Source organism: Macrobrachium nipponense, chromosome 15 (genome assembly GCF_015104395.2).
Source record: "Macrobrachium nipponense isolate FS-2020 chromosome 15, ASM1510439v2, whole genome shotgun sequence".
NCBI lineage: Eukaryota > Metazoa > Arthropoda > Malacostraca > Decapoda > Palaemonidae > Macrobrachium > Macrobrachium nipponense.
The window spans coordinates 37,051,926-37,068,680 of NC_087208.1; the positions used below are offsets into that span (position 1 = coordinate 37,051,926).

At 34.9% G+C, this 16,755-nt stretch overlaps 1 protein-coding gene across 1 annotated transcript in view; it reads left to right on the top strand.

The window, feature by feature from the left end:
• Nucleotides 1–16,755, top strand: part of LOC135227091 (nephrin-like) — a 391,371-nt gene that overhangs the window by 291,186 nt on the left and 83,430 nt on the right. The window contains exon 11 of the mRNA XM_064266942.1: nt 7,351–7,537. Within this exon, the coding sequence (XP_064123012.1) occupies nt 7,351–7,537 (187 nt within the window). The remainder of the gene's footprint in view (nt 1–7,350; nt 7,538–16,755) is intronic.

Here is a 16,755-nt window from a genome sequence, read left to right on the forward strand (position 1 = left end):
GACGATGAAGAGATAAAAGGCCGTTTTATTCTTGTCGGTTTTGTTTTTGTTATTATTATTATTTTCTTTGTCTTTCAGCACTTGTAATTATGTGGTATAAGGTAGTACGTCATATACAAGAATAGTTACGACATTGTAATGTTTTTTCGTTCGCTTTATTAATGACGTCATGATTCGTGTTCAGATTTATTGCTACAAAAATCTTATTTTGCTCTTTAAAAATGTAAGTAAGGAACTCAGTAAAATGTAGTGGATATGAGTTGGTAATGTAGGTATAGATTCCGTTTGCTGATGTTTGTGTTCTTCATATTCTCGTGATAAACAACTTCCTGTTAATTTATAAAGTTCATAAAAATTATTTCACAGAATATTTGCGTTGTTCTCTCTCTCTCTCTCTCTCTCTCTCTCTCTCTCTCTCTTTTGTCCGTGTAGAAAGGTAATTATTGCTTTTCACCTTCGCGTTGGACCCGAAGGTCTTCGAAAGCGTGTCGCCAGTTCTGGGTTAAAATAAGTCTGGGTTAAAATAAGTCTGTCGATAAAACTGAACTCGCTCCCAATCGGATGCACTGTCAATGAAACAACTATAAACAACCTCTGTTACGCCGACGATATGGTTCTGATTTCCCCATCAGTGCAAGGTCTCCAACGACTCATCGACACTTGCCGCCAATATGCAGAGGAATTTGATATAATCTACAACGAAAAAACCAAAAGACCCAATGCATGTCGCTGCTCCCGAGATCGCTTAAGCATATTGCAGAACCTCAAATTTTCCTCGGAAACCATCGGCTGGAATTTGTGCACGAATTTCCGTACTTGGGTCACATTATCACGACGACCTAAAAAAGATACGGCAGACATTGAACAGAGGCGTCGTAAACTATGTGCAGCGGGCAACATGATTGCAAGGAGGTTTGCCTTCTGTCACCGAGACGTGAAACTGCTGCTCTTCCGCTCGTACTGCTACAGTATCTATGGGTGTTCCCTCGGACGAACTATACCCGAGAGACCATGCGACGCATCACTGTTTGTGCACAATGACATTCTGAGACGCCTCACAACACTCCCCGCTACCACTCCGCCACACAGATGTTCATAGAGACCTGGACAATTTAAAAATCATTGTTAGGTGCGAACAATGTCCCAGTCTGGTAACCCGCAGTGAGAAACAGCAGCAACTCGCTCATACAAAGCATCCTAAGGAGTGAAGCAAGAAGAAAATCAAAATTGTGGGAAAGAGTGGAAAATGAGGCCTTTGTCCCCTAAAGGACTTAATCTCTGTATTGGCAAGATGTCATCTGCAGTTTTTGGCATTATTACATTTATTGCTGATATTTTAATTTTTCATTATTACTGTGATTACTATCAAGTTAAAGTTTTATTTACATTTAATTTATGTATTAAGCCCTCTGGACCTGACTACTGTAACCACCTAAGGTCTCTAGTGAAATTTGAGTTATATATATAGCACCATCTGTTATTACTCTCAATGCATATTTTTTTTTTTTGTTTTTTTTTTTTTCTCACCAATATTATTACTGTTATTACCAGTATGATGATTATTAGCTTTTATGCTACCTCAGCTACTTTGTGGATAAGTGCCGATTATTCATTTTCTTTTTCTATTTTATCATGTTCACATGTATCTAGATTGTGTTTGCTACCGTCTGTATTTTGTATAATCCAATGTATATGGCCCCGAGCCGAAATAAAGCATCTTATTATTATTATTATTAGTTATTATTATAAAGCTTGGGGAATTTCGAAGCGTTTGCCAATAACGAGACAGATTATCATCTCCTTTAATAACTTAGATATCTAAAAGCGTTGATAATGACCTGATGTATAGCGAGTGCCACTGACTGTCTTCGGAGTCACCCGGACTGTTTCTATTCGTCTCGGAAAATGTGTAATTAATGCATGACGAGAAAGCTTCGGTGACGTTTTCCTTTGCCGGCCTTTCACGTCATGGAGACCTGTTCCCCCATTAATCATTGTTGCCGGATTTTGATTTGAAATGCCTTCATTTCGTGCAGTTATGCTCACCGATTTTATGACGTTTCTTTGGATTTGCTTTTACACGTGATTAGCTGGAGAACCAGGTTGATTGTTGGGACTCAGTATAAGTTTTTGTTCATGTTACGAAATCAGTCAATAACGTTAGATTTTATTATTATTATTATTATTATTATTATTATTCACACAGGGAGAACTCGAAAAGGATGTTGAATTGCTAAGCATGTTGCCACACAAGAGGATATTTATATGGAAAAAATAGGAATGAAACAACATATATATATATATATTTATATATATATATATTATATATATATATATATATATATTTGTGTGTATGGAGAGAGAGAGAGAGAGAAGAGAGAGAGAGAGAGAGAGAGAGACACGACATTGAGCGCTGAGGCAGGAAACTTAAAACCAAACAAGTAGCATGACGCATTTAAAATAACAGAAACGTTTTCTTTTTAAAAAACATTAAAACGAGGATCGTACATTGTGTAAAACAGGCAACCGAAGCCTCGTTTGAAGCTGTAATCAGTAGAGTTGTAAATCTCATATATATATATAGTATATATATATATATATATATATATATATATATATATATATATATATATATGCATATATATATATATATAATATATATATATATATATATATATATATATATATTATATATATACATATAATGCAGCTTGGTCGCAAAAGGACGTCTTCACGGTTCGTTTGTGATGCAGCTGTGTCTGACGGCTTTAAGAGTCCTTAAGGAGAAATCTGTGTTATTTTGCCTAGCGCCTTTGAGTCAAGTTCAATTCCTTTCTCTCTCTCTCTCTCTCTCTCTCTCTCTCTCTCTCTCTCTCTCTCTCAGTATGTGTATATCCACTTTCCTATTGTACTAAATATTTGCGTCAGATAAAAGTTACTTCTTACCAATGTTTCACTGTATTCCAGTCGAATTTAATACGGTGCGTAATGGGAAGTAGATATATTTTATATTATTGTATTGATCCAATCGTAATACCCTTTTAGATGACACGACTTAACACTATTCATTCAAGTTTCTCATCAACGTACCCCAGTAAAGATCTTCAGAAACTCGTTAAGATGCTGTGAATAGAGATTAGGTCAAAGATATGGAAGCGATACTTGATTTACCGAGAAATATTAAAGGATTACATATCCGCTAAATACTTTTGGTATTGGTAACTCGTTTCAGAGTTATTCGAATATAACTCGGCAGGAATGGGATGACCTTGTTTAGGTCACCTTTTCATTCATTTTCTCGTCTTCCAAGCGTCAGGAGATTGGACTAGTAGATAGGACGCTTAGGTGTAGTATATATATATATATATATATTATATATATATAGATATATATATATATATATATATATTATATATATATATATATATAATATAGTAAACTGAATAAATACATACATACATATATATTTACATAAATATTGTGTGCGTGTATATATTTATTTATACTTTCAACGGTATTGATATTTAAAGGCTTGTTGATTTATAACAGATGATAAAAATATACTGTTCTCATCTTCATTTATATCAACAGAGAGAGAGAGAGAGAGAGAGAGAGGAGAGAGAGAGAGAGAGAGAGCCATGTTTTGTCTTTATGCAAGTCGAGCACTGTTATTTTAACCGGGAGAGCTTTGCTGGCTTGAAGTAGAATAACTTTCTTAATGCAAGGTATTAGAAAGTTAGGTAAAACACTAAGTATTTCCTTTGTTCATTTTTTGCGCGAAGAGCTTTTGCTCTGTGACGCCAGCGATAAAACACTTTCATTCTTAATCTGGAAAAGGGCAAAGTGGTATTTAAAACTGCTCTTGAACCCAACAACGATGCTTACAAACCCCCCAGACAATTCAGCAGAAAGAATTTTAAATTTAATGTACGTTTTGTCGCTGATTTTTATCGCGGGGTCTACTGAAATAATGGCGGGGTAAAGATGACGTCACTGCGTGCACAAGGTTGGGGTAGCGACTGCTGGTGACTTTGATGTTTGTTAGGCAGTGTGGGAATGACGCAAAATATATTCTTCTTATAATACTTGTCTTTGATGATGAGTTTTTGCAAGGTTGATATTAACGGATTATGAGCTTTTGCAATGCGGGTATTAACAAACGATTAGTTTTTTGCACATTGTATGTTAGAAATTAGTTTTTTGCATTTTTAGTGCCAAAAATGATGAGGTTTTACACAATTAATGTTAACGAATGACGATTTTTGCCTAGCTAATATTAATGGATGATGAGTGTTTGCACAGTTGATATTAAAAGATAATGAACTTTTGCAGCTGATGCAAATGATGAAATTTTGGCACAGGTAATGTTAATGAAAGATAAGTTTTTCCACGGTTAATGTTAACAAAATATCACCTTCGGAAATGAAAACATATTGAAGTAGGTTATACTTGTACAAGAGAAACTCAGTGTCATACCATTCATTTAGCTTTACTAGTTATATAGAGGCAGAAGACACACAGATAACTTATCATTATTCATTTCGAAATAGAGGCTGTAATTTTATGCGAGATAAATTTTTGCTTATTGATTATTGAAAAATGATAAGATGAAGCGTTTATGAATAGAATAATAAAAACTAATATTATAGATTTATGTAGCATAGCTCAGAAGAGGTCACACACACTCAGAGGACATAACCCATTGAAGACTACAAAAAAAGGGAAGCATCTAAATGTTGAGAGGAGTCAGAGGACCGACTAAATCAGTTGAATGCCGTGAGAGGTGGAGTCATACTGAGGACATTTGCATAGTATGAGGAGAAACGTTTAATGAGTAAACAGGGGGAAGGACAAGCACGCGAACTTAATGCTTAAAACGAGGTGGGAGCAGAAGGCTACATTCGTAGCCTTTGGACAGTCCGATAGATTCACTTTTGAATTCTGAAGAAGAACAGGAAATTTCAGTGAGTGAAGGCCTACAACATAACATATATTGGTTACTGTATACTAGTGAAAGGACAATTGAGTATAATAATATAGAAATTTATGAAGCACCTTCGAAGGGATGCGAGATGTAAGTTGAAGTATATAGATATGAAAGCTTAAAATGTTGGATAGACAATACCTGAGTCAAGAAGCATTGATACGTTTTACTAATGATTTATAAAAGAGAGGAACAGGGCCGTGTGGGTACAACACAATTTACTTGGGAAATAATTTATTGACGTTACCTATCAAGTCTCTTGTTTTCGTTAGAGCATGAAATAATTTACAGTGTTTGTCGGTTTCTGAAACTTTGTTTTCGTGAACCTACCCATCTCCGCAAAACTTTGAAATGCGTAGAGTTTTACGAAAGATCATAGCTGGTGCGACAAAGCGATAAAATATGAGATCCACTCAACCGGAAACTGGTGTAACGTGAAAATAGTTGTAGTTTGAATGATAAAAGAGATCATATTATTATTGGCCATAAACCTAATTTTATTGGTGGTGTCTGTTACAGTCAACAGCCGTTTATCAAGATTGAATGATTGATAATTATCATTATCTCTCTCTCTCTCTCTCTCTCTCTCTCTCTCTCTCTCTCTCTCTCTCTCTCTGTATATATATATATATATATATATATATATATATATATATATATATATATTATATATGTGTGTGTGTGGTGGTGTGTGTGTGTGTGTGTGTGTGTGTGTGTGTGTAAGTATTATATTGCAATAAAGTACTAATACACTTGTCATCTATTACATGAGCAAAGGGTTTTGTTTTAATTGTATATACTGTGCATGAGTACTGGTTGTGGTAAACATATACTAACACAGATGTGTTATTTCAGTAGTTTACTGCTAACGTGGCAATGTCTTTAGAAATTTAAGACTTTTAATATCACTTTTTAAATTTCATCCGTTTTTGTAAAGCGCCTGTCTAAAATATTTACCAGTTTATTCACACGGAAGCTGCAGTGTTAAAAAAAAAAAAACTTTAAATGGGACTTCGCATTAGTTCTTGTTTATTACTCTGTTGAAAGTGGCTGCTCCCTTAAAAAAAAAAAAAAAAAAAAAAAAAAAAATTCCCACAGATGATTTCAGGAACAACTAACTGTTCGTACAAACTCGGTTTCCAGCGTATTGCGTTTTTGTTCAAAACAGAATTTCTTGGGATGTGTAAGTGTACCGCTATTGTGTGCTTTGCTTCTTTAAAAAAAAAATATATATAAAATAAAAGATAAAAAGATGCAAAGAAGGACTGGCTCGTCTTCTTCCCCCTTTTCAGAAATCATACCTTTGTGCCATGAGATATCTTTTTATCTTTCCACGAGTCTCTCTCTCTCTCTCTCTCTCTCTCTCTCTCTCTCTCTCTCTCTCTCTCTCGTTCTTTCTGAAACAGTCTCAGGCCGGGAAATGTGGCCCGTACTTCGGAGACTTACGCTACAAATCTCCATTGTTCTGTTTGACGTCAGTAATTGAGTTCTGCGTACCTCAGCTCAAACGCTGGAAGAAGAAGACGAAGAAGAAGAAGAAGAAGACGAAGAAGAAGTAAAAGGGAGAAAAGGGAGGAGAGGAGTAACAGTAGATGAAAGAGATGTGAAAGATTTGGAGAAGCGCTCGTCCCTTGATGATGCTGTAAATGTTGAAAGCACTCGAGATAAAGTTGATGCCAAACATAAGTAACACATTTAGCAGGAAGTTCAGGGAACTCTTTTAATATTCGGCGAACGAATTTTGAAAAAAAATAAAAAATTTAAACTGGCGCCTGTTATATGCGTGCGTTTCTTTTGTACTTGTGGACACACATAACAAACACACACACACATATATAGATATTGTTTGTGTGCACATGTTAGTATGTTTCAGGTATGCATACTTACTTGTGAGAGGAGTAAAATCTTTTAGCATTTTCTATGATAGTTTTCGTCTTCGCGTTTTATTATTGTTTCATTCATTTTATATTGCAGGTACTATCCTTCTTATTTCCTTTTCAGATAAAAATAAATGGAAGGCATTATGAAACTGAATGTAATGAGGAAGTGCTTTATTGAAAACAGAGTGCTTAAGATATTTGACAGTGTTTCATGTCCTTTCATTTATATAGTTTCTTTCACTTTTAGATGATTCATGTGTCGTTGTTTTTCTTTAATAAATTCCAAAGTCTTTACCCCTCATTTTTTCCATCTGGTTTCATTCCCATTTAAAAGATCCACGCTACTTTCACTCCCATTCTACCACAAACATTTCTCTCTCTCTCTCTCTCTCTCTCTCTCTCTCTCTCTCTCTCTCTCTCTCTCTCTCTCTCTCTCTCTCTTCGAGGTCCTCGAGTCTATCTTTTGTGTCTTTTGTCTCTTTGCAGTTCCCCCCTGGGAGATGAAGGGCTCGGCGACCCCTGGGACGGTGGAGGAGGGTTCGCCTGTGACTTTATCTTGCATATCCTCCTCGAGTCTCCCCCCCTCCAACATCACCTGGAGGTCCGGGGGGGCCATCATTGAGGGGGCCACCGTGGATGTCACCCAAGGTGCCTTTGGGGGAACAGACACCAGGTAAGAGTCTAAGTCTCTCTCTCTCTCTCTCTCTCTCTCTCTCTCTCTCTCTCTCTCATAGGTGTGAGATGACGAGAATTTATTCATGGAAGTTTGGATTTCTTTAAATAAATTAGAATATTCCACTTTATGTTTAGTCTATTATTGTCATTACGATTATTATTTTTTTATGTACTTACGAGTATACTAAGAAAAAGAGTAAAGAATATTGCTCTCTCTCTCTCTCTCTCTCTCTCTCTCTCTCTCTCTCTCTCTCTCTCTCTCTCTCATAGGTGTGAGATGACGAGAATTTATTCAAGGAAGTTTGGATTTCTTTAAATAAATTAGAATATTCCACTTTATGTTTAGTCTATTATCGTCTTTATGATTATTATTATTTTATGTACTTTCGAGCATACTAAGAAAAGTAGTAAAGAATATCTCTCTCTCTCTCTCTCTCTCTCTCTCTCTCTCTCTCTCTCTCTCTCTCTCTCTCTTAGGTGTGAGATGACGAGAATTTATTCATGGAAGTTTGAATTTCTTTAAATAGATTAGAATATTCCACTTTATGTTTAGTCTATTATTGTCATTATGATTATTATTTTATGTACTTTCGAGTATACTAAGAAAAAGAGTAAAGAATATCTCTCTCTCTCTCTCTCTCTCTCTCTCTCTCTCTCTCTCTCTCTCTCTCTCTCTCTCTCTCCAGTGATAAAACAACATGACTGGGATGGTGCTTGGACTACCAGTTTGTAAAAGAATTTTAAAAAATGAAAAAACTAAAATGCTTTATTTTCAAGAAAGATGAAAAGGTATCAAAGGTGCAGTCGAGAATGTTACTTTAAAACATGCTCAGGGATTTTAGAGCCGAGTTTTCTTGATTCGACTGAATCTACACCATTATAAAACATTAACGAAACTGGAAATTCATCTCTAGTACCGTCCCGGTAAAGTTAAATAAATGAAGAATGTAACAAAACAGATTTAATGGGAAATAAACTTACATTTTACTGGTAATATACTCTCTTGGGAAGAGCATAATAAAATGTAAAGAAAAATTAAATGAATCCCACTCCACTTAAGTGTTAAAACAGAAACTCAATTGGAAATAAACTGAAATTTTACGCGTAATATACTCTCGTGGGAAAGTAGAATGAAAGATGACAATGTAAATTAAATTTTAGATAACTCATTTTAACCCAAAGAAATTTAAGTGGAAATATAAGATAAAATAAATTTTAAATAACTCATTTTAACCCAAAGAAATTTAAGTGGAAATATAAGAAATTTTACCCATAATATACTCTCTTGGGAAAGCAGAATGAAAGATGACATTGTAAATTAAATTTTAAATAACTCATTTTAACCCAAAAAAATTTAAGTAGAAATATAAGAAATTTTATCCACAATATACTCTCTTGGGAAAGCAGAATGAAAGATGACAGGATAAATTAAATTTTAAATAATTCATTTTAACCCAAAGAAATTTAAGTGGAAATATAAGATAAAATAAATTTTAAATTACTCATTTTAACCAAAGAAATTTTAAGGGAATATAAGAAATTTTACCCATAATATACTCTCTTGGAAAAGTAGGATGAAAGATCACAAGGTAAATTAAATTTTAGATAACTCATTTTAACCCAAAGAAATTTAAGTGGAAATATAAGAAATTTTACCCAAAATATACTCTCTTGGGAAAGTGGAATGAAAGATGACAAGATAAATTAAATTTTAAATTACTCATTTTAACCCAAAGAAATTTATGTAGAAATATAAGAAATTTTACCCATAATATACTCTCTTGGGGAAAGTGAAATAAAATAAAACATGACATTGAAATTAAATTTTAAATTTTAAAGGTATCATTTAACCAAAGAAAAATTTAAGTGGAAATATAAAATAAAATAAATTTTAAATAACTCATTGTAACCCAAAGAAATTTAAGTGGAAAAATAAGAAATTTCACCCATAATATACTCTCTTGGAAAAGCAGGATGAAAGATCACAAGATATATTAAATTTTAGATAACTCATTTTAACCCAAAAAAAATGTAAGTGGAAATACTATAAGAAATTTACCCACAATATACTCTCTTGGGGAATGTGGAATGAAAGATGATAAAAGTAATAAATTTTAAATAATTCATTTTAACCCAAATAAATTGAAGTGGAAATATATATAAAATAAATTTTAGATAACTCATTTTAACCCAAAGAAATTTAAGTGGAAATGCTATAAGAAATATCACCCACAATATACTCTCTTGGGAAAGTGGAATGAGAGATATGAAAATAATTAAAATAGAAATAATGAGTGAAATCGCAACCCAAAGAATCCCGTTGTACTTGGACGGCGTAAGGGAAGCGTAGGTAGTGAAATGCGAAGTTCAGAGTTTTTTATTTCTGAAATGGCCGCGTGCTGGCCGTCTCATAATGTGGCGGCTGGAGAACTTTCTGAGGGAAATACAAGTTTTGCCGGGAGGACTTTATGTCTCGAATGAGAAGCGAGAGGACTATAAATAGTTGTGTTTTGGTTTCCCCGGGTCACCTTCTTTCAGGGCAAATGGTTCTTTGCACTTACACAAAAGGAGATGTTCAGGCAGGGGGGACATTATCATCCACGGTGGATCTTCTCTTCGTATGATTCCGGGGGACCGCTACGGCTTAAGTATGTCTCAATGAAAATTGAGAGGAGACTTCGAATTTGACGGATTATTATTATTATTATTATTATTATTATTATTATTATTATTATTATTATATTATTATTATTATTTTATTTTTATTTATTCATCTTTTTTTTTTTTTTTTTTGTTTTTTTTTTTTTTTTGTCTATCACAGCCCTCCAGTTCGACTGGGTGATTTTGTAGTGGGGGTGGGGTTCCGGGTTACTCCTGCCTCTGACTATGTTTCAGGAGCAGCACACTCTTCTGCATAAGTCCTGGAGCTACTTCAGCATCTAATTTTTCAAGGTTCCTTGTCAGGGATCTTGGGATCGTGCCTAGTGTTCCTATGATTATGGGTACAATTTCCGCTGGCATATTGTTATTATTATTATTATTATTATTTCGGAAGGAGACCCTCTCGTAGACATGTTTTGTTAAAAATAACTGCTGCTTCAGCACTATTAATCTTATAAAGAGTCTTCTCTATCTTTCTGATGACGGCTTTCTCGTTGTTGCTTAGACTGGCGAGCAACGACACCAAAGGGCATGGTAAAATTCGGATGAGTCATTTGATTTATTATTGCTTATACAATTCTCTCTCTCTCTCTCTCTCTCTCTCTCGCGTTTAGAGAGAGAGAGACGAGAGAGATGAGATGAGAGAGAGAGGAGAGAATTGTATAAGCAATAATAAATCAAATGATTCAACCGAATTTTGACATGCCCTTTGGTGCGTTGCTCGCCAGTCTAAGCAACAACGAGAAAGCCGTCATCAGAAAGATAGAGAAGACTCTTTATAAGATTAATAGTGCTGAAGCAGCAGTTATTTTTAACAAAATATTATTATTATTATTATTATTATTATTATTATTTCTTTTTTCTTTTTGAATCTATCACAGTCCTCCAATTCGACTGGGTGGTTTTTTATAGTGTGGGGTTCTGGTTACATCCTGCCTCCTAGGAATCCATCACTTTTCTTATTATGTGCGCTGTTTCCAGGAGTACACTCTTCTGTATGAGTCCTGGAGCTACTTCAGCATCTAATTTTTCTAGGTTCCTTTACAGGGATCTGGGGATCGTGCCTTGTGTCCCTATTATTATTATTATTATTATTATTATTATTATTATTATTATTATTATTATTATTATTATTATTATTATTATTATTATTATTATTTTATCTTAAAAGTGATTGATAAATCAAAAGTCTGGGATTGCATGGGCTCCTTGTTAAATGCATCGTAATAATTGTAAATCATATGGTTTCCATGACGACAAATCATCAAATCTGTATTGCTGTTAAACAGTGGCACCTATTGGGTGCTCCCACCTGCTTTTATTCAAATCAGTTCCCTGGTCTCAAATTGTTATGCTAGAACCCATAGACACACTGTGATACCACTTGAAAAATATCTCCTTTTGGGAACTAAAAAGAAGATTCATAGAGAAATGGGAGCTATAGCCGATTGTTTTATTTCAAAGATTGTATAGCGAAGAAATGTGGCCATAACAAATAGTGTGTCAGTAATGTGCTGAAAATGAAACTATGGATTAGAACTTAAATGCTGATCGATCTAACTGTCTCGGAAATGTGGGTAGTGGAAAAGGGGTATGAAAGGACTCATAGGGAAGGTAATGCCGTAGCTTTTGTGGAAATTTAAATGAAAATTTTCAAAACTGAAGATGTTATATTAGGTCTTCTAAATTTAATGAGGTTCTTTACTGGTAACAGAGGAGATTCTTAGCGGAGCAGAGGGTACAGAATGAAATTTGTTTTACAATGATGCTAGTTATTTTAATGCTTTTGTAATTCCTGCCTACAGGTCTAAATGGAAATTGTCTTGCAGACGACATTAATACACGCTTCGAGGAACAGTGCCAGTGAATGCAAAAGTAACTACAAGGTCAAAATGAATAGCTGTAAACAATTAAGGCATAAAGACGAGACCTAGTTGACTGAAATAGATTTATAATGACACATTGGTAGACAGATCGAAGGGATTCTAACCATTCCAAAATAGGGAGTAAATGTTAAGGTCAAAGGATTGATGAAGAAGAATTCGTTCATAAAAAGACAGGAACAAATGGTTACAAACTGTGAACAATTCCGGAGGGTATTGTTGGTGGTGAGGAAATCAAAAGAAATCGATGTATGAGATGAAGTGATCGTTCCAGCTACTCTCTTCGAAGAAAGAGAATAAAATTAAACTGATTTACAGTAACAAGGTTTATCTTCCTTTTTTTTATTTCCTTGAAACCTTGTGACATTTTTCACTGCCACTGAAGTCCGAACACAGCAGAACTTGCGGAATAGTGATCAGGTAACAGTATACTGAGATGTTTTCGCTTTGTAGGGAATTATTATTATTATTATTTGTTTAAGCAGCCATTTCTGACTAAGTCCAATCGGCTGCGCTTTGTAGGGAGAGATGTAGTCTGGTAATAGGAATAGGAACGAAAGTAAGTGCAGGTAGGGGCCGAAGGCACGCTGCAAAGAACCTTACGTAATGCCTACAGTGCACCGCAGGAGGTCCACTAACGGCACTACCCTAATACGGGGCGTTTGTATCATGAGATCCGGTTCGTGCGCAGATTGTAAGTTAAATTTTATGAATCCATTCCCGTTGAATGGATTTTAAATCATTACACGACTATTATTGACCTGTTGCATTATGGAAATGAATTGCATAACTGCGAGCTTTGATGGTTCGCGCTACACTGCGCTGGAACCCGACACTGCCTGTCATGTCTCCCCTACCTTCGCGATCCACTACCTACCCTGCCCCAACACGGGGCGGACAAATAGGTTTGCAGGAGGAGGGTAGTTGTGTCTCCCCTACCCTCCCTTTCCCCTGCCTACCGTGCCCCCACCCTGGACGGACAGACTGGTTTGCAGGGGCGGGTGGCTGTGTTACGTCTCCCCTAATGTCATCCGGGCGAGAACAAATAAGATCCATTTCATTGTTATAGATAATCTAGCCTTGCAGAAATCAGAAAAGCAGTAGTCGAATGTGAATAATATACTTAATGAGAAATGAAACTGCACAGTCAAAGATAACGAAAACGGTAAACAAACAGAACCAACGTTATTAAAAATAGAAAAAAAAAAAAGACACCCGAAGAAAAACCAATCAAAGAACAAAACAAAACAAAACAAAAATGAAATTGAGGAACGAATGTCAACTGACCTTTGTCGTAGTGTAATCAAGAAGTAAAGGTACATGAAAAACTTTTATGTTGTTCCAGACAGGTTTAATTATAGCCGCGGATGTTTTTGAATATTATTATTTGGAAATGATGCGTCTCGAAGAGTCAAGCCTTTTGTGAGTCTTACTATTATTAAGAATATTATTGCTAGTAATAGTAATAATATCATATTTATTATTATTATTATTGGCAATGCAAAACCTAAAGTTATTCATAATTTATATGAATGGAAATATGAATGTGCGTTTTCTAGTCTATATAAATGCTTAGCCTTCTATACATACACATTAAAATGACATATTTCTGTAACTTCTGTTAATGTTCGTGCGCACTAGTCTATATAAATGCTTAGCCTTCTATACATACACGTTAAAATTACCTATTTCTATAGCTTATGTTAATGTTTGTGCCTACTAGTCAGCATAAATGCTTAGCTTACTATACATACACGTTAAAATTACCTATTTCTATAGCTTATGTTAATGTTTGTGGGTATTAGTCTATATAAATGCTTAGCCTTCTATACATACACGTTAAAATGGCCTATTTCTATAGCTTCTGTTAATGTTCGTGCGCACTAGTCTATATAAATGCTTAGCCTTCTATACATACACGTTAAAATGACCTATTTCTATAGCTTATGTTAACGTCTAATTTATTGATGTTGCTTAAGTACGGCACCTCCATCACCGAAGGCCTGGAAAGCTACTGTACATCATAATCCAAAGGTGTGAGGAAGACTCTCCTAAATTCCTTCCTTGCGAGGAGCCAGCGAGGGGACTCCAGGTCAGAGTCGCACTCTGCCTTTTTCCAAGTCGAGTACAGCGACTGGATGGCACTGAGAGAGAGAGAGGAGCCAAAGGAGGGTTTTATGTCAGCGATGCGCTATCCGGGGAAGGAGGCCATTGTGCCACTTACGATAGACAAGGCGACTAGAAAGTTTTAATGATACGGCTGTTTACTTTCCCCTTTTTCCATTGAGACCGCACTTACGTGCTCCTTTTCTGAGCACCGCGTGCGATTGCGTGTGTGTGTGTGTGTGTGTGTCACAGAGAGAGAGAGAGAGAGAGAGAGAGAGAGAGAGAGAGAGAGAGTACGTAGTAGATCCAGCGACTCTGCACTTGTTTTACCCCTTTTTGTTTACATTTTGTTTATCTTGGTGATCATGGTTTTCCTAATTTTTTTCCTTTGTGTGTGTGTGTGTGTGTGAGAGAGAGAGAGAGAGAGAGAGAGAGAGAGAATGTAAATCCAGCGACTCATGCACGTGTTTCCGCCCCCCTCTATTATTTTACATTCTTTTTTGTCTTGGCGAATAAGGTTTTGCACATTTTTTTCTCGATTCCTCTCTGTTTTCCTGTAGAAATCCTCACTCTGGCTTTATTATCCTTAAATTTCCTCTCTTTTGCATTCTGTTTCTCTTGGCCATCATGATTTTACTCATTTTTTCTTCCATTCCTGTCTGTCTGTCTCAATAAATCCTCAATATGGGTTTATTATCCTTAACTTTTATCAGCAGAGGTCCTTCATGAACTTACCGTAATTTGGAGACATACCCGGATCCCATCTTTGTCTGTAAGATTATCTGTAAGAATTTGGGATTGTTTTTGGATAAAACTGAAGGGGACTTGGAGCTGCTGCAACATCTCACACCTACCAAATAAAACTAACTGGAATTCATTCTCTCTGGAGATTCATATTCCAAAGTCAGCACTTACTAGATAGGGGGCGAGTGGGGCGGTGTTGATGATGAGCTGATATATTGTGTGGTTGTTCGGTTGATATTATCCAAATTGTGCCACAAATGGGATTTATCCTTGTTCATCAGCAGTTAATGCACGAAAATTGCTGTGACTGTAGTTCTGTTTTCTGTGGATTATTTGTGTGATGGTGGTATGATATATATATAATATATAATATATCATATATATATTATTGATATATATAATATATATATATCGTATATATATATATATATATATATTATATAATATATAATTATTATTATATATATATTGTGTGTGTGTGTGTGGTATTTCATATATATATATTATAAATATATATATATATATATAATATATATATTAGGTATATATATATATATATATATATGTATATATATATACATATATATTTAAATATATATATTATATTATATATATATATATATATATATAATATATAGATTCCGATATATATATATGTATATTACATATATATAATATATAATATATAATATAATATATATTCATATAGATATATATAATTACAATTCATATATATATATATATATTCTATATATATATATATATTATTAAGATATATATAGATATATATATTGTGTGAACTAGTGTAGTATATATATATATATATCTATATATATATATATATATATATATATATATGTGTGGTGTGTGTGGTGTTGTATATATATATATATATATATATATATATATATATATATATATATATATATATATATATATATATATTATATTGTTAGGTAACTGTCGAATATCTTTAAATAATCTTGGAAAATTATCATAAATAAAATCTGTAGCTTCAGATTTATAAATGTGTAACTTGAAAAAGGAATTAGCACTGCTTTCTCTTCCTCAGTTGAAATAACTGCAGTGTATTAAGTTCAGTTAGAGCCTTCATGTCATCAGGAAAAACAAGGCAAGGTGTTGGCAATGAGCCGTTGTTCCATGAATCTTGTCTTCCTCTTCCTTCTGCAACATTTATGGAAGTGAGTCGCAGTTCAAAGCAGCTGCCCATAACACTTAAGATCTCTTTTAACCCTGAATGGTTAATGCTGTCTCCTGCATTCCTTGTACTACTCGCTTAAGGAGGCAGGAGTGACCCCAGGAGAGAAGAGAATGGGCAGGATTAACTCAAGGTCCTGGACAGATATAATAATCCTAAGGAACCCCAAGTCGATAAGATTAATTGGAGTTACCCTGAGCTATAGAAGATTCACATGAACCGTGCATCTGATGTCTAGGCCAGTCCCTTACGACGCTCCTGATTGGCTGTTGATAACCCAATCACAGGGCTGGAAACTCCATAGTCTTTCTCGAGAGTTTACGTAGGCAGGATGTATGTTCCGCCTGTCCTGAGGGATACTTTTGAAAGACGTATTCCTCAGGAGAGGTGGAACATAGATCCTATCCATGTGAACTCTCTCGAGAGACTGAGGGCTTCAAGCCCTGTGAGTGGCTTATCAACAGCCAATCAGGAGCGTCGTAAGGGACTGGCCTAGACGTCAAATGCACGGTTGATGCGAATCTACTATAGCTATTTCTTCACCTGTTTTCACAGCTGTGGCTTCTCAGTCTATTACAATCCTCACTTTATTGTGGAAAAGAT